Genomic DNA, 22685 nt, shown 5'->3' on the forward strand with positions numbered 1-22685 from the left:
TCACCCCCCCCCCCCGTAGGTATTCCTTGGCTTCAACTCAAAAGCAGTTTGAGATAAAGAGTGTATCAGGGGTGGATAGAAAAACTTCCAGACTGCTTTCTAGCTCAAAAAGTAGGAAAGTAGACTCCAAAGGGTCGGAGGCAGTAGGTGGGAACTCCAGGGGGATTTGTTGTTGCTTGTCTGTCTAGTTGTTGTTGTTGGTGTTGGTGGTGGTGGTGGTGATGTGTGTCTGTGTGTGTGTGTGTGTGTGTGTGTGTATGTATGTATCTGTGCATGTATACCTGTGTGTCTGTGTGTGTGTGTATCTGTGTATAATCTTCCGCTACTGTTCTATATCTTACTTTTTGGAGACATGGTCACTCACTGAACAGAGCTCACTAACTCAGCAAGACCAACTGGCCCCCAAGCCCCAGGATTTCTCATGTCTGCCCTACGGGGATGGGTTTACAGGCACATGCTATCATGCCTGGGGATCCAAGGTCAGCCCCTGGTGCAAACACCATAAAAACTTCACCACGGGCCATCTTCCCAGACTTTTCCATTTTGTTATTGACAGTCTTGCTCTGTAGCCAGGGCTGGCCTGCAATTCACCTCATTAAGTACCTTCAGACTTGGGGCAATCCTCTTGTCTGAGTCCAAGTACTAGGATTACAGGCTTGTGCCACCACACTGGGCCTGGCTTGCCTCTGTCAGACAAGGTACAGATAGGCAGATACCTAAAGTGCTAAAGGAATTCTCTTTGGTCAGAGGAGCTATCGCCTGAGGCACATGGGGAATATGCATTGCTTTTGTTTTTCTCCCTGGTTCCCCAGCCACTTGGTTCTGGATGCAGATGCAATCACAGTTTGGCTGAGTAGACAAACTGAAAGCCTATTTCCTGACCAGAGGACCATGACAAGAGCTCCCAGGAAGCAAAAAATGTCAGGAAAGCTGTGAGGACACTGAGCGAAGCTGCGAATAAACACATGCATGGATCTGACCTACACAATATACTCACAGCTTTAGGAACTGAACAGTGGTGCAGTTCATCACCCAGTCCCAGACTGGCCACTGGCTGATACACATGGGAAAATACAAACGGTAATGTCAAAGCTTTAATTTAGTGGGCTGCAACTAGAAGACATATAAAATCACCCCCTTTAAAATGATGTTCTTTAGTCGCACGTGTGTGTGTGTGTGTGTGTGTGTGTGTGTGTGTGTGTGTGTGTGACTCTCCACCTTATGCTTTGAAGACAGGGTCTCCCGGCAATTCAGCAAGGCTGGCTAGTCAGCAAACTGAAGGGACTCCCTGCCTCTGCCTCCCCAGCTCTGGGTTACAGGTATGTGTCACCACACACGGCATTTTCTGTGAGTGTGGAAGGACCTAACTCAAGTCCTCATGCTTGTGGCAAGTACTTTACCAACTGAACCATCTTCCTAGCCCCATGATCACCTCTTTCAAGAGATGGGAATAGGCTGGATCTAAGTTTGAGGCTGCAGATTGAGTTCCAAGACAGCCAGGGATTCACAGAGAAACCCTGACTCACAAAAAAAAAAAAAAAAAAAGGGGAATAGTTGGGCATGTTGATGCATGCCTGTAATCACAGCACTAGGAAGCAGAGGCAGGAGGGTTGCTCTAAGTTTTAAGACAGACAGCAAGTTCTTGAGCAGCAATGACTACAGAGTGAGACCTTGTCTCAAAAGCAGAAAAGAAGAGTTAGCACCTGATCATTCTGGACACGCCTGGACCACATGAAAATATCAATGCAGTGATATATTAACGGAAGCAACAAAACTATATAGTAATTACAATAAAAGAAAAGCCCAAAGCAGAACAAAAGTAACTCAACCTAATCATTTCCTGAATTAAGGTCTTGCCACACCTTAATGTAATAACTTGCTTTCACATTTAAATTAGAAAAACTCCTCATAATTCCTAGAACTGAATGTTTCCAAAAGTGACATTGACTAATGACAGATCCTTTGGAACCACCATTAAATACTAGGTGTAGTGCTTCCTGCTAAGTTAAAACCATATATAAATGTGAGGCTTCTAGAAGCAGCATCTGAAACAGACTACTAGTGCAGGATGTACAAACAGACTCTACAGCTGAATCAAGACAATCTTGACAGGGAAGTGGAAATCGGACACACGTAGCAATCCCAAGCACCTGATGAGGAAACTAACCCTGACCAGCTCAGAGGAGACTCAGCTCTACCCTGCCAGCCCAGTACCTTCCTGTTTCCCAGAGATCACTTCGGCCTGAGACTGTGAAAAGAGGAAGTCAAACTCCAACGGCAAATCTTTCACTAAATCAGCCAAGATAGCCAACTGCTGCCTGCAAAAGAAGAACAAAAAAATCCCAACGTCAATTATTAACCAACCATCTTTTCACCTGGCACCAAAGTGGCCCAGGAGGCTGTGGCAGGAGGAGTGCTTGAGTCCAGGAGCCTAGGGCTAGCCTGGGAAACACTGTGAGCCCCATCTCTTAAAGAAAACAAAGCCCTCTTTTCACAAACTGCCCTTCCATTTCGTCTTCTACACTGCCTCTCCATCCACCCCATCCGCTTGTCTAGCTCTTTTCCGCTTTGGTTCCTATTTTGACTTCAGAAGTTCAAACCACATCCAAACAGCCTCCCACACAAAGGCAACATCCCTTACTTAGGAACCAGTATCAGCTCAGGATCCCCAAGACCAAGTTCTCCGCACAAAGGAGATTTATTTGTCCCAGAGGGAGAAAGGGCAGAAAATAAGAGACAAAGATGAAGAGACAGAGGCCAAGGGAGAAATGGAAGGGAGCCAGGAAGAAGGGGAAGGGGAAGTTGTCCCAGAAGGGGGACAAATGACTGCCTTTGAATAGAAAGGAGACAGACACGGCTCATAGGCAAATGGTGGTTTATAAAAAGGGGAAACCCTGTCCTAGAATGAGGTGTTTAATTTTAACTGGGAATGTTAATTAGATAAACTAAGGAGGGCCTTTGATTGCTGGACTTCAATACTTTGATAGTTGGACTTTGGTAGTCAGCCTCAGGAGGAGGAAGTGGCCAAGTAAGGGACTAGACCTTGGAGGCTAGCTTTAGGATATAATCAAGGGTTTTTAGCAAGGTAGAGGGAGTGGGGAGAAGGGGAAAGCCTGCCTGAGCCATGTCTGCAATGCTCAGGCTAGCTAGAGTTCCTTCACCTTAAATAACGCTGTAACTGTATGCCTCTGGGAAGGTATAAGTAAGTCACAGGAAATGACAACACAGATTCACCAGCTGTAAAATACTCAGAACTACATTATTCCTAACTACTATGAGAGGAAGATGTCAATTACAGGACACAAACTCACCCTCAGATCTCACACAAGACAAACAATGCCTCACGTGACCACATGAACTCTGCTGTGAGTTCCACAAGCTTTTATATAATCTTTTATATGAGCTAACAATTAACTTTTCCATGTTTCAAAGGTTGGCTTTTTTTTCTTTATAAAAATCTTATCATTTGAAAAACCCAGATGAGGTTCAGAACCCAAAGGTCATAATAATATCCACTTCAAGGGTGACATTTGAAATTTTGTATCTATATAGGCATTTCTTCCGAGGTTTTGAATGTTTTCCTAGGATTATTAGACAAAGTAAAAATAAAAAAGGATTACAAAACCAATCAAGGAAAATTAGTTAAAATGAGACTAGTAGTCATCTTAGATTTGCACTGTGCCCGTGTGTGTGTAAATGTGTACATGTGCACAAGTGCAGCATGTGTGTGTGCGTGCATATGTATGTGTGCATGTGTGTTCATACAGGCATGCAAATACATGTACCTATGGGGAGGTGTGTATGCACACATGTACATATGTGTACAATGTATACACGTGGAAGTTGTATGTGTGTACACATGTGCATATGTGGAAGCCATATGTGTGTATACATGTACATATGTAGAGGCCTTGTGTGTGTGCACATGTATATATGTGGAGGCCATGTGTGTGTGTGTGTGTGTGTGTGTGTGTGTGTGTGTGTGTGTGTGTGTGTGTGTGTACAATGTACATATGTGGAAGCCAGAAGTTGACAATGGGTGTCTTCCTCAACTGGTCCCTACCTTTTTTTTAAAATTAGATTTATTCATTTTATTTTGTGTGTGTTTGCCTACATGTAGGCATGTGTACCACATGCAGGTTGATGCTCATGAAGAGCAGAAGAGGACAGACATCAGATTCCATGAGACTGCAGTTACGGATGTTTGTGAACCATCAAATGGTTTGAACACAAGAATTCTGCAAGAGCAAAAAATGCTCTTAATCACTGAGCCATCTCTCTAGCCCTCCATCTTATTGTTTTCTACACAGGGTTTCCTCGGTGAACCTGGAACTTTCTGGTTTGGGTAGACAGGCTGGCCCGGCAGCCCCAGTGCTGGGATTAGTCATGCATCTCTACACCTGGCTGGGGAATCCACACTCGGGTACTTTCTCAACTGAGCCTCTCCCCAGCCAATCTTGGCTTTTTTAAGTTATTTATTACAGGAATAGTCTACTGGGTCAGATAACTGTCAACATGACTCAGTGAAAAAAGATTGCTACTACTTAAAAGGACAGAATTATACTTGAGGAACTAATGTTCCAATACAATCTCATGTACACTGTTTTAAATCATTAACCATTATACATAATAAAGTTGTACAGCAAGTTTACAGGGGTTAAAAGGGGCTATCATCTCTCCAGATTGAATATGCTTCTTAGCAAACCCACAGACGAGTGCTTGCTGGACCTGGTGAAGACACAGAAGGATGGCCACCAGTCTGTGCTGCTGTCTGTGATATAAACGGCCTGTATTACTTTGCTGAAGTTTGTATGTGGTTAACCTTTTGTTCAGTCAGGATACTTCAACAAATTTTCGTTTTAGGTACGATTTCATTCCATTCCATGTATATAGTGTTTTACGTGAATATATGTATATGCATCACATGTATTCCTGGTGTCCATGAAGGTCAGAAGAGGGCATCACATCCCCTGGAACTGGAGTTATGGGTGGTTGTGACTATCATGTGGGTACTGAGAACTGGACCTGGGTCCTCTCCGAGAACAAATGTTTTTGACTGTCTAGCCATCTCTCCAACCGTAAGCCACTATGCTTTTAAAAATATAGTTCAAGTAATAAAGAAAAGGCAATCATAATATTACTTTTTATAATAATATGGGGAAATAAGATGACCACAGGGAATTAGTTAAATAATTTATGGAGAATCTCAATAATGAATTTAATACCATATTGATATTAAAAGGAATGAGGTCAATTTATTTCTACATGATAACATGAACAGATTTTCAATATACTTTTCAATATACAGAGGTTGGAGATGGCTTGGAAATTAGGAATGCCTGCCATTTTGGCAGAGGACCTGAATTCAGTTCCCAACAAGTGTCACAACCACCTGTGACTTCGGTTTCTTCTGATCTCTCCTCTGCACACTCATCCCCACACAGACACACAAAATTAAAAATAAAATCCCAGCACTCGGGAGGCAGAGGCAGGTGGATCTTTGTGAGTTCGAGGCCAGCCTGGTCTACAGAATGAGTTCCAAGACAGCCAGGGCTACACAGAGAACACCTGTCTTGAAAAGATACAGATGGATAGGTAGATAGACAGACAGACAGTTTTCGAAAGAAAGAAACAAAAAAACCTTCCCCATATACTGCACTGGGATGCGACTTTTATTTTCAACATCATTTCTTTACTTTAAACTTTGAGAAATACTCAACAGAGCCGTAGGTTAAAGAGGAAACTTGCTTCACTGTCCTCTCTCTTTCCAAACTTTCATATTTGAAATTTCCTACAGTGGAAAAACAACAACAACAGCAAAACCTCCCCAATGTAACTTCCAAAACACGAACTGAACAATGATAACACCAATGGACATGCCAAAGTGAATGGGGAAGTCCATGAGGCCTCAACCCTAAACAAAGAACCACAGACCTCTAAGGAAAGCTGGCAGCAAGAGAGGTGGCCTTCCCGGGAAGAGCACACCAGCTGGCTGTCCAGTGCCAAATGGTCAGCTCTGAAAACATGCACACAAGTAACATTATACATACTGAGCAGGTTATTTTTAGGAGCATACTTGTGCAAAGATATACTACACAGTAACAACTAATGAGAAAAGAGGCCATGAATTTGAAGGAGAGTAAAGAGGGATATAATATATGGAAGGGTTTGGAGGGAAGAAAGGGAAGGAAGAAATGTTGTAATTATATTAATCTCAAAAATTTGTTTAAAATTAAGTGAAATAAGACCCTGTAAATACCTTTATGTAATTTTAAAGGGTATTTCCATTATAAAATAAAATGGAAGTAGAAAAAAATCTTCTTGATTGTTGGTAAAGAAGTAAAACCTACTGCAGATATATTCAGATGCAATCCAAATGATTCATGAGCACTACTTGCAAATACTAGTGAAGTAGCAAGGATTAGTCATACAAAGCAGGCTCTTGCAGTTATGGGAAGGTGCATGTCTGCAACTGACTTTCCTTAGAGCAACCCTGACTGCATTAGCCCAAAGTGGACACAAGCATTACTGAGAAGCGATCAGAAAAGAAGTAAAGAGAAATGAAAGATGCTCGACTTAGTACAGACTGACACTCAGCTTCCACGTGCATGCTAACCACAGAAAAACGGAATGGACCTACACAGTGAGCTTCGTCTCCATGGAAACTTCTGAGACAGAGGCAATGCAGGGCAATGCCAGGACATGAACTGTCTACTTTGCTTCAGACACACAAATGGTGACTAAACCATCACCCATGTTCTTCTGAGCAGCCCTGCTGGCTGGCCCTGCCACTTTGACCTTTATTCTGGGTTTCTTCCCCAGCCTAGGTGGTAGGGTCTCTGGCAAGCCACAGACTGCATGACCTGGCACCCTAACCTTATGCCCTCACCTTCTTCCATCTGTTCTCTTCCAGGGTTTCAGAAGCTCACAAACAAAGCATATTATGACTTCAAAAAACAAAACTTCGGGAGCTGGGGAGTTGGCTCAGTGATTAAGAGCACTTGTTGCTTTGCAAAGGATCTAGGTGCAATTCCCAGCACCCACATGGTAGCTCACAGCCATCTGTAACTCCAGTCCCAGAGGATCTGAAGTCCTCTTCTGAACTCCTTGGGCACCAGGCACACATGTGCCCACACATGCATGTAGGCAAAACACTCATGCAAATATTGCCTAGCATGGACAAAGCCCTAGGTTCAGCCCTAGTAGCATGCACACACATGCCTAGCACTAATCGCAGTACTTGGAAGGTAGAGGCAGAAAGATTTCAAATTCAAGGCCATCCTCAGCTACACAGTGAGTTAGAGACCAGACTGCACTACATTAAGCTCTGTCTTGGCTGGCTATAGTGCTCCATGCCTTTAATCTCAGCACTTGGGTGGCAGAGACAAGTAGATCTCTGTGAATGAGGTTATACAGTAAGATCCTGTCTTAAATAAGCAAGCAAGCAAACAAACAAACAAACAAATAATGCAAATTACAGGATGGTTATAACTTTGTAGAAATTACAAATAGATATACAAAGAAAAGGCACCAACACAAAACGAAAGGTCTGGGAGGCAGAATGAGCAGTTTTGTTTGGTTTGGTGTATGTACTTTTAGGACTTCCTATAATGATGTAAGGTTTAACATGTAAAGTGTGGCTTATAAAATCAAAACCAAATTTTGTAAACAGAGAACTAGAAGGCCTCCCATGATAACAAACGACTATATAAATAATCTGCCTCTCATAACAAAGCCAGAAAGCAAACCACTCATTGCGTCTACAGAGAGGTAAGAAGTTCACTGAGTACAGCAGTGCGGGGCACTACACTACATCAACAGCTAGGGTTTTGATTATTGCAGTTTTAGGAAACACCAAGTAAGGAAATTTTAATGTGTGGAAAAGCAAACTGCTATTTACCAAGGAAAAATATTTCCATTAATAAGAAATGTCCAATGCTTATAAGACTATGATCATTCCTGGAGGCTTAATTCCAATGTCAACATTGGCACTGAGCTCATTAATATGGCACCAAAGCACAGGCAACAAAACTAAAATCCACAAGTGGGAACACACTAAAGCAAGAATCCTCTGGAACAACCAAGAGAAGGAAAAGGCAAGCTTTACAGTGAAGTGTTTACAAACCACACATCTGATGAAGAGTTAGTCCTCAAGACACAAAAGAACTTTTACAGCTTAATAGAAAGAAACCTGATTTTTTTGAAGATTTATTTATTTATTACATATACAGTGTTCTGGAAAGAAACCTGATTTTAAAATGGGACTATGGACTTGATCTTTAGATATTTCTCTAAAGACAAACAAATAGCCAACTGGCATATGAAGATTTCTTAAGGTCCACAGGAGGGGAATGCAAATCAACACTGCAGGGAAAGACCACCCCACACCTGTTTCTGGCTATTACCAGAAAAATAAAAGACAGACACTTGCAGAGATGTGGAAAACAAGAACCCTTGACAGTGGGAATTCAAAATGGTACAACAGCTATAGACAACCACACCCAGGTAGTACACACACACACACACACATACACACGCACGCACGCACGCACGCACGCACACACACACACACATAGTGTTAAAAAAATGTTTTAAGTACATATGGATGACTCTCTGGCTGCTCTTGCAGAGGACTCAGGTTTGGGTCTTGATATCCACATAGTGACTCACAACCTTCTATAACCTCTAGTTCCAGGGAAACCAATGCCTTCTAGTATCCGTGGGTTCCACACATGGTGCACATACGGATGTGGAGGCAGACAGTCATATACACAAAATAAAAGTAACCCTCTTTTTAAAATGTATACAGATAGCTAGGGGAGAAGACATAGTGCAGAGCACCTCCCTTGTTAGGTTCTGCATTCACCCCAGCAGCATTCTTAAGGTGCTGGCACACATTTAATCCCAGCACTCGGGAGGCAGAGGCAGGCAGATCTCTGTGAGTTCGAGGCCTGTCTGGTCTTCACACAGAAAAACCCTGTCTCAAAAAAATAACAATAAAGGTTATGTGGCTGAATTTGGGGTTCAGGTGGGAAAGACTGAACTGGTTGGGGCCGAGAAAGCTATCTAAAGCAACAGGGAGAAGAGGGACTCACCAGTTGCTGCCCTAGTCTCCCAGTAGCCCCAGCATGACTCCTGTTCCTCGGATGACTCTTGTACTGCCTTTGTGCAAATACGGCCTCACCATACCTGCTTCATGACTCAGCCACCCCTGCCACCACACCCTCAATCCAAACTCAGAACCCCTTTGTCATCTCAGATAGACACTGATCCCAAAGCCACAAATGGTAGAAAGATGTGGCTGCCTGACAGTGCAAAATCTGGGCACAGGCATGGCTCCACTGTCCCTGAGCAAGCAGCTTTGTCACCTGTGAACTCTGTGGTGTCTTCCCCTGCCTCCATGCTGGCTGCATGGGACTTGCTTCCACAAGTCCTGTACAGTCCTGAATCTCACCTTTCAGGGAGCAGCCTCATGCCCGCTGTGCAGAGGATGTAGAGGGGGGTCTCCTTGTGCTTCTTCACAGGCACGTGAGCAGCTGCAAAGCTCAGCAGAGGTCGCAGGTAATCGCTGGCATGTTCTGGAGTGTTGGCCATTGCAGAGATCCCTTAAGTAAAACCAGACATTTATACGTACATACGTGTGTGTGTGTGTGTGTGTGTGTGTGTGTGTGTGTGTGTGTGTTTAATGCAGACCACATAAGACTCAGAAAACAATCACTCGGAAGGTTCCGTCCAAGGAACTACATTTATGTTTTTGAAAATAGAATGATAGTTAAATGAGAGATTCCTCCCACTGCCCAGATTCCCACAAAAACAGGGGGGGGGGCTCCCTTCCTCCCCTTTCGCTTCATACACCTACAGTACGTAAGAGATTAGTAACAAATGTATTCTGATTAGTACCTGGCTTGATTTTTTTAACCACAGGCTGGCTGTTTCGGTCTCTCATCTGTTTAATGTCTAGTAGGTCATGGGGGTTCCCATTATGTCTTGGCCAGAAGTAAACAAAAATCCGGGAGCCACTGCTACCACAGTCCACCACAAGTCCATAATTCAGATTTGGGTCTTCGGTGTTGGTGGCTTCAAGGTCTCCTACCCGAGCTAAATACCTAAGATGGATAAGAGAGAAATGAGTTGGGTCCATGAAGAGGACTAGCACTCACTTTAGTTAATTGCCGAGTCTTCACTAAGGTCCTCACATCCTACTGGACCCCAAAACTTTTGTGGATATAAGCTAGATCTACGTATACTCGGTATATTACAAAATAAAGTAAAAAATATTTTTTGAGACAGGGTTTCACTGTGCAGCACTGACTAGCCTGGAGCTCATTATATTGACCAGGTTGGCCTTGAACTCACAAAGGTCCACCTGCCTCTGCCTCCTGAGTGCTGGGTTAAAGGTGTGAGCCACTAGACCTAGCAAATGTTTAAATACTAATTCACTTAGATAACAATGATAAATTCATTCCCTATTAACACAACATATATATACTACACACACACATCTATGCTACACTTACTGAAACAAAAACTAGACGAATGGTTTTGTTTCATAATTGCACTAATGTCATTTGCACCTTGGTCAACATTCTCACATTATGGTATTCAATATGCTACAGACAGTTTTAGCTGAGTGTGTGATGACCTAGTCTTTCACACCTGCTGCAAAAGGGAAGTTTTTTTTTAAATCTATGTTTATTCATCGGTTGAATGATGTAGGGACTGAACCTCACACATGCTAGGCAAGCATCTACCGCTGAGTTACATCCCCAGACCGAGAAGTAGTGTTGACAGACCTTCAGAATGCTGGAGACACTCTGCTTCTATACTATACCCTGAAACAAGGAGAGTTCCTTAGAGATTTTCTGCAATTGGAACTGTCTTAGTTAAGGTCTCTACTCTGTAATAAACACCATGACCAAAAGCACTTTGGGGAGGAAAGGGCTTATTTCATCTTACACTTCAGGTCACACTCCATCACTGTTGGATGTCAGAGCAAGAGGAACTCGAGACAGGAACTGACTAGAAGCCATGGAGGAGGCTGCTTACTGGCTTGCTCCTCATGGTTTGCTCAGCCTGCTTTCTAACCCTACCCTATCCTATACCAGCTGCCCAAAGGTGCCACCAACCAATCTTACAGGGGCACTTTCGCAGTTGAGGTGTCCTTCTTCCTAGAAGAACCTAGATTGTGTCAAGTTGATAAAAAACTAACAAGCCAGGGGCTGTGACTCAGGCCTTTGATCTCAGCACTCAGAGGCAGAAGCAGGCAGATCTCTGTAAGTTGGAGGCTAGCTTGGTCTACATAGTGAGCTCCAGGCTAGCCAAAGCTACATAGTGAAACCCTGTCTCAAAAAAAAAAAAAAAAAACGAGCTACCAAAACTTAGCCAACACAAAAGCCCTACCTCCCCAAAAGAATTTATATTCTACTATCTTAAAACCTATTGGTTTATCCTGCACTATAAAAAGGATAGCTTTTTGTAATAAAGCATGATTCTGTAATGTTATTGGAAAAATTGATTCAATTAATTATGCAAATATTCCTAATGTTGACACATTTCATTCATTCTATAGTTTAAAAAATTCACTAACATTAACATCAATGTTCTCAAAAAAAATCTTTTAAGATCTTGGGAAGTGCCAAATTCACAGTTGCAAAAATGAACTCAAAATTCTAATTCCCACTTTGAAACTCAAATTTTATCTATTTAAATGCTGACATTTGTTCCCTTTAAAGGTAACGGGCTTATTTCATTCATTTTCAAGAGCAGGTCTACAGGTCAGAAGGGTAACTTGGCGGTAGACTGCTTGCCTAGCGCGTACAAGGCCTAAGGTTTAAACCTTTGTATGTCACTTTTCTTAGTTTTGAAGATATATATATTATTTCACGGGTCTGAGCTTTTTGCAAACACACACACACACACACACACACGCACACGCACACGCACACGCACTCACGCAAACACCATGTGCAGGGCAGTTACAGGCCTTTGTGGGCTGCCTTGTGGGTATTGGGATCAGACTTGGGTCCTCTGTCTTAACCACTGAACCATTTTTTTTTTCACCCACATACCCTCTGTTTTTGTTTTGTTTTTTAGACAGTCTCACTACAGATTATGTAGCTCTGGCTGGCCTAAAAGTCACTATGTACACCAGGTTGATCTTGAACTCACAGAGATCTACCCATCTCTGCCTCCTGAGTGCTGAGATTAAAAGCGTAGACCATCACACCCAGTCATAAGATAGGATCCTTAAAATAGCTATGAAATACCTAAGTGTGAAAAACTAGCTTTTCTCACAGTAAAAAACAAAAAAAAGTATTTCACAGCTTGACTGCCCAAGGGTTCTCCCTCAAGACAGCTCTGTTGTACAGGAGAGCTGAATGCCTACTCATCACAGAGTAAATAAAATGCCGCCAAGTGCATTAGATGCCCCCCCACAACTGTATCACAAAGTGAAATGCAGCGAGTACAAGTACAGTTTAGTACGGCTGCCTTGATTTGTGCTAAGCCAGCCAATTGAATGTCCCCTTAGATCACTGAGGCACTGTCAACTTGCTGAAAGAGGCCAACAGCAACGACAAGTCAGGAGGGGGAATCAATGCAGACTCCCAGCAGTGGAGGAATGCGTAAGAAAGACGTGGTCGGCACACACAGAGAATTACGATTCAGCTTCACAAAGGAAGACAGTCTCGTTACAAGCTATATGGGACATTGTACCAAGAGAAATAAGATAGCCACGGTAAGATAGATGCTCTATGGATTCAGAGTCATAGAAACTAAAGTGAAATAGTTGGGGACCACTGGCTAGAAGGAGGAAGAAAGGGGAGTTGGTATTTGATGGGTATCGAGTTTCAGACTTGCAAGATGACCAAGTTCTGGAGATCTGTTTTATAACAATGTAAATACACTGAACTGTACACTTAAAAACGGTTAAGATGGTAAACTTTTTGTGAATTACTACAATGAAAGTAGTAGATGATATATCTCAGCGTATTACAACAGCTTTGAATTCACAGCTCTCAAAATGGACCCAGGGACCCCAAGGACTCACATTTTGGTAGCCAATGCTATAAGGCTAAACTTTTTCTCCCAAGCATCCGCCTTCTTACCCTCTTTTCTTACTCTTTCTCAACGCCTTTGGAATGGTTTCCCAGTTTTGTTTTGTTTTGTTTTGAGGCAGGGTTTCGTGTATCTTGTCCTCTACCTCCCAAGTTCTGGGTAATCACTACCCTTAGTTTATGCAGTATTAGGGATCAAGCCTAGGGCTCTGTGCGTGGCTAACAACTGCCCAGCCTGGTTTCTCAGGAGAAGCCACTGTGTAGCAATGCTGGCTCTAATAATAAGCACAGTCACTTCAAAAATATTTGTTTATTTTGTCAGGGTCTCCCTAAGTAACTCCAACTCACCTGAAACTCACTCTATAGACCATGGTGGCCTCAAACTCACAGAGAGCCCCCTGCCTGTGCCTCCTGAGTGCTGCAATTAAAGGAGTATGCCACCACACCTGGTCAAGTGCCCTTAGAGCCTAGGAGCCTGGGTCCCCTGGAGCTGGAGTGGCAGGTGGTTGTGAACCACCAGACAGGTGCTGGTGATAGGAACCTCACCGAAGACCTCTGCAAGAACAATACACACTCTTACCCACAGCACTATCCCTCCGCCACTGAAAAGCCTTTTCCTTCTGTTCTAAGACTGCCATTATGCCCTTTGAGGAGCTGGTGTACATTTCAGCACGAACCCTTAAGGATTTGCTTAGGCCATTTCTCAAGAGCAGGCTGACTACCTGCAGCACTGGTCAGTGGTCCTCATTTCCCTGTGCCTAAGAATTGGTCACTCGGCAGTCACTGCTCCTGGAGCACACGGAGTGGAACTGCTGGTTGGCTCACCGTTCTTCCATGTCTTCCTTCTGCTCTCCTCAAAATCAACCGCACAGTTTCAATCGACTGTGCAGAGTGGCCTGTTATCCTTCCTGATTCTTGCTGAAATAAGCAATTTCCCAGTTCTAATTCTGGTGCCACTCAACTTAGTTTTCTATTCCTTTAGACTTTGTCATGAGAGCAAGAGCAAAAAGAAAAAAATGTCAGCTGGCTATAGACCACAGAGCCGAAAGGAAGGAGCAGATGGCATTTATTTTCCTCTCCCTAGCTGATGTTTGGCTGAGATTTCGAAGTCTCCGTTTTTCTTATCTTGTATCCAGACAGGCAACTGCAGAAGGGCTTTCCCTCTAGGAAGCAGCAGAAGAACCGCTCTCTGGAGTGCTAATGTCAGAGACCCTCATCTGCCCGCTTACACTTCCCAGCCACCTGGCAGTCTCTTGAATGTCTTCATTTATGACCTGCCGACCTGGCCGTGGCCATCACAGTAAATCACGTGCACCACTGGACCCTTCCCAAGAGACAGCCAATTACACCGCACACCTCAGTCTCCTTCCCTTCTCTCACACAGTTCATAGCCTCCCTCTCCCTCCACCTCCTCCTCTGTCTAACTCTGCTGAGTCAATGAAAGCTAACCACCACAAATACCTCCCCTCAAGTAGAAACAAAAGACGAAGGCTTGTACTGCCATTATCCTGAAAATATTAACAGCATTACAGCTATAAGTGACCATACTATCACCTGGCTTACTTGATCAACATCAATTAAACCACTTCCAGAGTTCAAACAGCACTCAGCAATGCGCCAAAAGTCAATGAATGAGGCCTCCATCGGTGTGGACCCGCCAGCTCTTTACTGAATGTCATCACATTTTATGACACTACTCATAACTCAAAACCAAACACAGGGGCATTACAGTAGCCGTCCATGGATGACAGCAGTGCATGTCCAGAAAAAGTTTGAAAGGTTACTGCTTACCTCCTAACATGACCAACCAGACAAGAGCATTTATAACTTAAACCCTTGCTTTTAAGTGGACTAAAGGGCAGTAAGATGAAGCAAATGAATGCATGTGTAGATCTGTCTTCAATTTCACCAGGACTCTTTCAAATTCTTACAAAGAAAACCTAACATCAAATGCATATCCTAAAGTGAACCATTTTTATTTTAATCTAACGTAATGCCTCTTTCTGACCTCCAGAAACAATATGGGTATGTGCTCCCAATGAAAAAGAAAATACAACTCTTTGGTTTTTTAAACTCCCACAGAAAGCCCACACAGGAGCTTCTAATGTTTTCAGGGGTAGAACCTTAGAAATGGTATATCACTAGGCGCTGAATAAAATGCCAATTAAAGGTCTCTAACAGAAGATAAAGTATTATGAAACACTATTTCCACGAGTGCTGAAACACAAGGTTGCAGAAAGATCACCATAAGCTTATGCGGTATTTACTGAGACCACAGAATGGCTGCAGTGTTCCTTGGCATACTTTCTCTTGAGCAAAGGTCTCCGTGTTCCTGTGAGGACACCTGGGGTCTGTTCCCAGAGGCATGGCACCCTCTGTGGAACACCACAGAACAACTCAGGTAGGAAAAGTGTAACTATGCAATATCTGTATGTAATATAAAAAGTCACAAGCACAAGGGCTTGCCTTAAATCTTTCACAACTGTTGATAAAGCTTTCCCCATGATCCCTAGTTACCTGATTTGTCATTCTGCTGTCAGTCAGTGTTCCCTGGTACTCAAGCAGCAGCTGCTGCTACAGAAGAGAGAGAGAGAGAGAGAGAGAGAGAGAGAGAGAGAGAGAGAGAGAGACAGACGAGACAGACAGACAGACAGACAGACAGACAGAAGACAGACACAGAGAGACAGAGACAGAAAGAGAGAGACAGACAGACAGACAGAAGACAGACAGACAGACAGACAGACACAGAGAGACAGAGACAGAAAGAGAGAGACAGAGAGACAGACAGAGACAGAGAGAGACACAGAGAGAGAAGCAAAGAAAAAGCAGAACTTTTAGTAGAGACAATATTGCCCATCATTTTCAGAAGACATTTCAGGGCAAATAAGGGAATTAAAGAATAGAAAAATCAACATTATTTCAAATAATATACTAGGGCTAACACTTGTTTAGGTCAATTAGTCTAGACACTTTATTTCTTTATTTGTTGCTGGTTTTGTTTTTCCAAGACAGGATCTCAGCACCCCTACATCTCAAGGCATGCACCACTCCAGCTGGCTAGATGCGTTATTCCTAATTCAAATGACAAGACAAGAAATCATTTCCACTCCCACTTTATCCATTAAAATGAAGAGGATTCTAGAATATTAAGACTCATAGCAAATGATTAGGACTAATTAATCCTAAATTCATAATACCACCTCCAGAACTATCACCAGCCTTATGGTTCTCACCTAGGCTGCATACTGGAAGCCTCTGAACTTCAGAGATCTTTTCACTTATATTTGTTACAGGTCCCTAAGTGATCTGAAGAGAAAAGACCACAAGCAAGCATTCAAGATCATCATTAACTAAATTATCACACTATATAATAAAAGTTTTAACAGACTTGTTCACTATGTCAGACACTGTAGAAATTTGGAACTATTCACTGCACCTTTTGCCAGTATTTTGAGACAGGCTCTTACTATGTAGCCTAGTCTGCCTTACCTCCCTGGGCTTGAGTTACAGGCATGCAATACAACATGGTTTCCGTCCTTTGCCTCACGGGCACACGTCAGTTGTCACTGCACCTGCACCTGCTGACAACCTGAACTCCCAGTAGCCACCATTCTAATTTGCTGCAATCTTTGGCTCTGTAAGACATTGGGAGTCATGCTAATTAAAACACCGGAAAAGAAAAATGGCAGGTTGGCTCCTGACTGTAATCGAAGGACATAAGGATCTGAGGCTGGAAGATGCGAGTGTTTCAGGCTTCTGTGGGGCACACTTTCAGGTCAACCTGCCGACTGAGTGAGGACAAGCAAGAGCACACACAAAACAATCGGGAGGGGAGGAGGAGGAGGAGGAGGAGGAGGAGGAGGAGGAGGAGGAGGAGGAGGAGGAGGAGGAGGAGGAGGAGGAGGAGGAGGAGGAGGAGGAGGGAGAAAAAGAAGAGCAAGCTGTGTATGAGAGCCCATCTTACAGGTGAAGTGCACGCACTTTTAGGACATGAACTTAGTGACAGCACATTTGGTCAGTTACCCACGAGTCTCTTCCGATTCATTTATGATTAACTTTGTTCCTGATTCTTAACTGTGTACAGTTCCTGATCTTAATGACTATCTCAGTTATTCCCTCAGACCTGCTCTCTAATGAGGTTATGAACTCTGCTCAGGAGCCACGTTTGATTCATCTTTGTACCCCAGGGTCTAATACGATACAACAAACACGAACGCGGTCTCGTGGAGGCTGCCACCAGCGGAATTTACAGCATACAGCTGTTTGCGGCAGTGTGTACATGGTCATCAATTAAATAACCATAAGCTCTAGGGCCCAGAGCTGCTGGCTGCTTGACCAAGTGTTTCAAGGTATGAGGACTGTAGGAATGTCCTTACAGCGAACAATCTGCGTGCCCCAGTCCCGCAGGGCTCCTTTCAACTAAATCCAGCTAACAAGTAGTTAGTTATACACCTGCTCACTTAGGATACAGTGGTTAATAAGAACTAAGGTCACTACTGCCTCCAGACCACTCAGTTCCAGGCTACTCTCCCCTCTGCTCAAGTATTACAGTTTCTCTGCTTCCTTATTTCCTTCCAAATCATTCTCCTCAATGCCATCCAAGTGAGCTTTGTATGTTTGTTGAGACAGGGTTTTTCTGTGTAGCCCTGTCCTAAAACTCACTCTATAGACCAGGCTGGCCTTGAACTCAGAGATCCACCTGCCTCTGCCTCCTGAGGATTAAAGGCATATGCCACCACCACCATCACCCACACACCCACAACCAGCCACGGCTGAGCTTTTTAAAGAGCAAACCATAACACGCGGCTCTTCAAAACCTTCTAAGCCTTTTCTCTACCCTCAGGATAAAATCTGAACACCCCTCCTCCCCATCTCCCACTCCTATCCCCATCCCTGATCCAGCAGCTTAACATGCCAGGCCCTAATCTACCCTCCACCAAATGGCTCACTACTCACTCCTAATGGTTTGCCTAGACATGTTAGTTAGCCATGTGGAGTTCCATAGTCAGATCATGCCGTCTTCCAGTGGGAAACCGTGTTATGGTCTGTCAAGATCATCCCATTCGGCAGCAGAAAAATTCAATTTATGGGTTTGGATTTTAAACTTATGATTTTAATTAACAAGTTTCTTAAGGTCAACTGCTGACTGCTATCGTTCCCCAAACAGCATGTTCTCTCCTGGAAAGGAAGACTCCAAACTACAAATAAACAGGAGTTCTAACAGAAGGAAGGTTGGTTATACAAGCGGCCTGAGAGAAGGTACCAAACGGTCTATGACAAAATGAAATATGAAATGAGAAGTCCTGGGGACTGCACTGATGAAAACTAAGAAGAGACATCTGTCAAAACTCTGACCAGGGAAGTTTCAAGAAAAGTAACGCTAGAGGGTTCTGACAAGATCCCCCTCCATCCTTTTGAGAGGGCCATGCAGAGCCTATTTCTGTCTCCACAGACCTGAATGAGATGCCTGTGGCCCTGGGTGCTACTGGCTGCTATTTTTCAAGCATTGAATAAGCTAATAAGGTGCCCATGGTCTCTCTGTCTCTGGACATCAAGTTTTATGAGCCAGTAAGGGGTTTTTGTTTTTTGTAATTATTATTATTTAAGTCAGTCTGAGTTATTACTTGGAGCCCAAAGTCTCCTGACACACAACTGAAAAGCAATTCTTAAAAAAAAAAAAAAAAACCAGAAAGAAGAAAATCACGTTGAAAATTATGACTAGGTGACATCATTTAGTTCTGTAGCCTCAGCAGAAAATTAATCTAAAATATAACATGAATTTTTTATAAAAGAATATAGGCCTTCATAAACAATTGGTAGGGCATTGAAAGCACAGCAAATAATTTAGGAGAATTTTCTATGAGGAAAGGATATCCTACATTCACTGAATAAAACTTACAGTAGATGAAACATTGTGGAAGATAATATTAATGAGCCAGGCATGGCACATACCTTTTAATCCCTGCACTCAGGAGGCAGAGTCAGACAGATCTCTGCGTTGAGGCCAGCCTGGTCTACATAGAGAGTTCTAGGCTAGCCAGGGCTATATAGTAAGATCCTATAAAAAAAATAAATAAATACAATATTTAGAATAAAACACACACAGAATATTTGATGACTAGTTGGGTAATCAAAACAATACTTCTTTTAATTTTAAAAATCCTTGAGAAGTTAATTGACTGCAGTATATCATGGAACTATGGAACTGACACCATTTGTAGAAATAAAATGTATGATTAAACTATAAACCCTAAAGCAACCATTAAAGGAAATTAAATTGTATCTGATGATCCAACAAAAGGGATAAAAAAGAATCACAAAAAAGTACTCAATTCCAAAGAAAGGACAAGGCAGGCGTGGTAAGCAAATATGGCAAATGCAAATGATAAGACAGACGAGGCCTAAACATAATTAATAGACAAAACACAAATGGCTTGACCACCCCATTTTAAAGGAAGACTTGGCCAGAATGGATAAAAAGCAAGGCTGAACTATCTACAAAAAGCCCACTTTAAACATAAGACAAAAATGGGGACTGCAGAGGTGTCTCAGCCATTAAAAGCACTGACTGCTCTTCTAGAGGACCCAGATTTGGTTCCTAGCAACCACGTGGGAGCTCACAGCCATCCATAACTCCAGTTCCAGGGGATTCAATGCCTCCTCAGGCATGTGGTACAGATAAACTCACACAGGAATCTCCCCCACCCTCCCTCCTTCCATCCCACACTCTAAAACAACCATTCTCTTTTCTTTCTTTCTTTCTTTCTTTCTTTCTTTCTTTCTTTCTTTCTTTCTTTCTTTTTCAAGTCAGGGTCTCTCTGTGTAGCCCTGGCTCTCCTGGAACTCACTCTGTAGACCAAGCTGGTCTCCAACTCACAGAGATCTGCCTGCCTCTGCTTCCCGAGTGCTGGAATTAAAATCGTGTGCCACCACGCCTGGCTATTAATAAATATTTTCAAAGACAAAAGTACAGAAAAGTATCACATTAACATGATTCAGAAGAAAGCTGAAACAGAACATTAATACCACACTCGTAGACTTCAGAGCAAAGGATAAAATCAAGGCTACAGACTCATTTAACAAAGACAGAGAAGTCAATTCATCAAATCGTCAAAAGCACACAGCAATCCTAAGTGTGTATGTACCCAGTGAGCCTCAATCCACCCAGGCAAGAAAATAGAAAGCCCTCTTTCATGGTTAGAATACAGCATCAGCATTCTTAAGCTAAAACTGAACACAGCCTAAAGGGGAGTTAGGACCTTCCTATGTAATAAATGGCATGTATTTTACTAATAAAAGTATCATATCTCTCAGGAGTCAAAGGTATGCATTAAAGAGTTTATTAAAAAAAAAAAGACAAGTCTGGAGACACAAACTGCTATCCTACTAGTCAAGAGGCTGAGCTACATGCTAACTGCAAGTTTCAAGATCAGCCTACAGAGTAACTTCCAGGTCATTCTGGGCCTGGGAAATATAGTGAGAACCCTGTGTCAACAATCAAAATAAAACAGAAGGGTGAGGCCACAACTCAGTGATAGACCCTGGTGCAACCCCCAGCTGCCACAGTAAAGTTTACAACTTCAACCCCGAGCTGATCAAAGTGATGTAAAGCTGACTCACCTCTCGTACTGCCTATCTCGTGGTGACGAAGTGCCCCGGTGTCCTAAGTCCATGATTAATAGAAGTAAAAGGAGACAGGGTATAAAAAAGAGTCCCAGGAAGGCCACCCGCTGACGGAGAAATGGGCTCACTGTGGGCACAGTGAAGTACCAGGAGGCTGGGCAGACGTAGGAAAAACTGATCCTGGAATGAGACAAACATGTGTTAAGCCTTAAAACTCTCTGTAAGTGACTGCTTTAAAACGGTTTTAAAAGCAGAAGAAAGTCCTCAGCGCAAAAATTCATGACAAGGGAGGGCTAAATGGTTTTTTATTCTCATATGAGAAAAAAGCACCTGCTTGGCTCATGGTATTTCTACTATGCTGTTCAAACTGAAGATTTCATCTTGGGTTAATGGAAAGATCTTCACTCTCCCGGAGCCACTGGCAAACCAGAGAAACTGCAACATGCCCACTATCAATGCTGTCAAGAAGCTAGATAGTCAGAAAAGTTATTTAACTGATTTTTTAATGTTTTGACAGATCATGCACATAGAAAGACTTTAACATCAGTTTTAACAGACACATAGTAAAAAGTGAGTCTGGCTCTGATTCCACCAGCTTTCAGAAGCAATCACTGCTACTCCCACGACCCCAGGCTATGGCCAGGAAATTACTGTACGGGCCATTCAAAAGAACACCACTTTGATGTCCTTGCAAACACCTGACCAGGATGCAAAGTTCAGGTGAAGTCTCAGGGCAAACCTCACTTGTAACAGCTTCCCAGTGCCCCCCCCCACACACACTCAACCCACTTAACACCCTCCTCTGAGCCCTGTGCCAGAGATAACGGGTGCAAACCTTACCTAGCCATGGGTTCCCTTCAGTAGTCTCGATGTCTGTCACCTCCTTTTCCTTTTGCCCTGAGAGGGTGGCCTCCTTGTCCCCCGCATCTCCTAAGGCTGCAGCCTGGAAAGGGTTGACTGGCTTTCAGGCACACCTCCAGCCGTGCCCAAAGGACCAGTTCCCCGCAATGACTGCACACTTCCCTCCCACTGTACTAACCCCCTCCCGCCTCCCCCCCCATTCGGGGCTCTCTCCTCCCAAGGGCCCACAGGACCCTAACGCGCATCCCGGACGCAAGGCTTTCCTGCCGGCCGGCTCCGTGCTCGCGGAGCACACCACCAGAGGTGGCAGGGATGGGAGACCCCGCTTCCTCCTCCCGTCCCTCTCCGCCCCGAAGCTCTCCCGCGGTGCCACTCACGGGAGCCGAGGCCCGCTCGTCCTTCTGCACAGCCCAGCCTGGTCCCCAGCGGCTCCCCGTGGCTCCCAGCACATCCGGAAGGAGGCCTAGCCGCCCGCGGCGCCACGTCCCCAAGGAAACCGCACCGAGCCAATAACTGCAGGGGACCCGGAGAGGAACGCCCTGCGCGCAGCCGGAGCTGCGGACGAACCCGCGGCGTTCACAAACTGAGAGTCTGTTCACAGCCCGGCCAATCCTCAAGGGCTCCCGGCCCCGAATGCCCGCCCCCGGTTTAGAGCCGCGGCCAATCGGAAAGGTGTCTCACACAAGCTCCGCCTTGAGGGCGGGCAGGGGCCCCGCACAGGTAGGAGGCTTGGCGCTGCTGGGTCGCACGCTCCCTAAGGTGGCTTCTGGGCTGCTGCTCCCACTGAGCGTGGGTCTCGGGGTGTTCACCACAGCAGTACACCCCTTGCCCAAACCTTTGTTCCCACGATGGCATTTCCTCCATCCCGTTCCTTTTTTCCACAAATTGATGTCATCTCTCGTGACACTTTGGGAGAAAATCGGGAGACAGTGGTGTTTGCATCAAAGCGCTTATGTCCATTCCTTCAACGTTAATCAACTCTGTGGGGATCATGAACACATGTGTCATTTTCCTGGACCTTACGGTGATACACACAAAAGCATCGGTCATTTGGAGCTTTTATTCTTGCTGACCCCTGCCCTGTGTCTTATTTGCATGGAGAAGCCTCTTGAATGGCCGAAGTCTAAGGTTTTCTCAACCTGTCTC

At 44.0% G+C, this 22685-nt stretch overlaps 1 protein-coding gene across 2 annotated transcripts in view; it reads right to left on the reverse strand.

The window, feature by feature from the left end:
- Positions 1-22118, reverse strand: part of Entpd7 (ectonucleoside triphosphate diphosphohydrolase 7) — a 43267-nt gene extending 21149 nt beyond the window's left edge. The window contains exons 1-6 of one of the 2 annotated variants that reach the window (XM_005063564.4): positions 21917-22118; positions 21519-21621; positions 20676-20858; positions 9901-10106; positions 9455-9605; positions 2215-2318 (exon numbers count right to left, since the gene is read on the reverse strand). In XM_005063564.4, coding sequence (XP_005063621.1) covers positions 2215-2318; positions 9455-9605; positions 9901-10106; positions 20676-20858; positions 21519-21526 — 652 coding nt within the window. In that variant the 5' untranslated portion in view covers positions 21527-21621; positions 21917-22118. Of the gene's footprint in view, positions 1-2214; positions 2319-9454; positions 9606-9900; positions 10107-16544; positions 16691-20675; positions 20859-21518; positions 21622-21916 lie in introns of those variants that run through there. The other variant, XM_021235259.2, reaches the window with a different exon arrangement.
- Positions 22119-22685: the final 567 nt, after the last annotated feature.

This window comes from Mesocricetus auratus, unplaced genomic scaffold, assembly GCF_017639785.1.
Source record: "Mesocricetus auratus isolate SY011 unplaced genomic scaffold, BCM_Maur_2.0 Super-Scaffold_4256, whole genome shotgun sequence".
In the NCBI taxonomy this organism is placed as follows: Eukaryota; Metazoa; Chordata; class Mammalia; order Rodentia; family Cricetidae; genus Mesocricetus; species Mesocricetus auratus.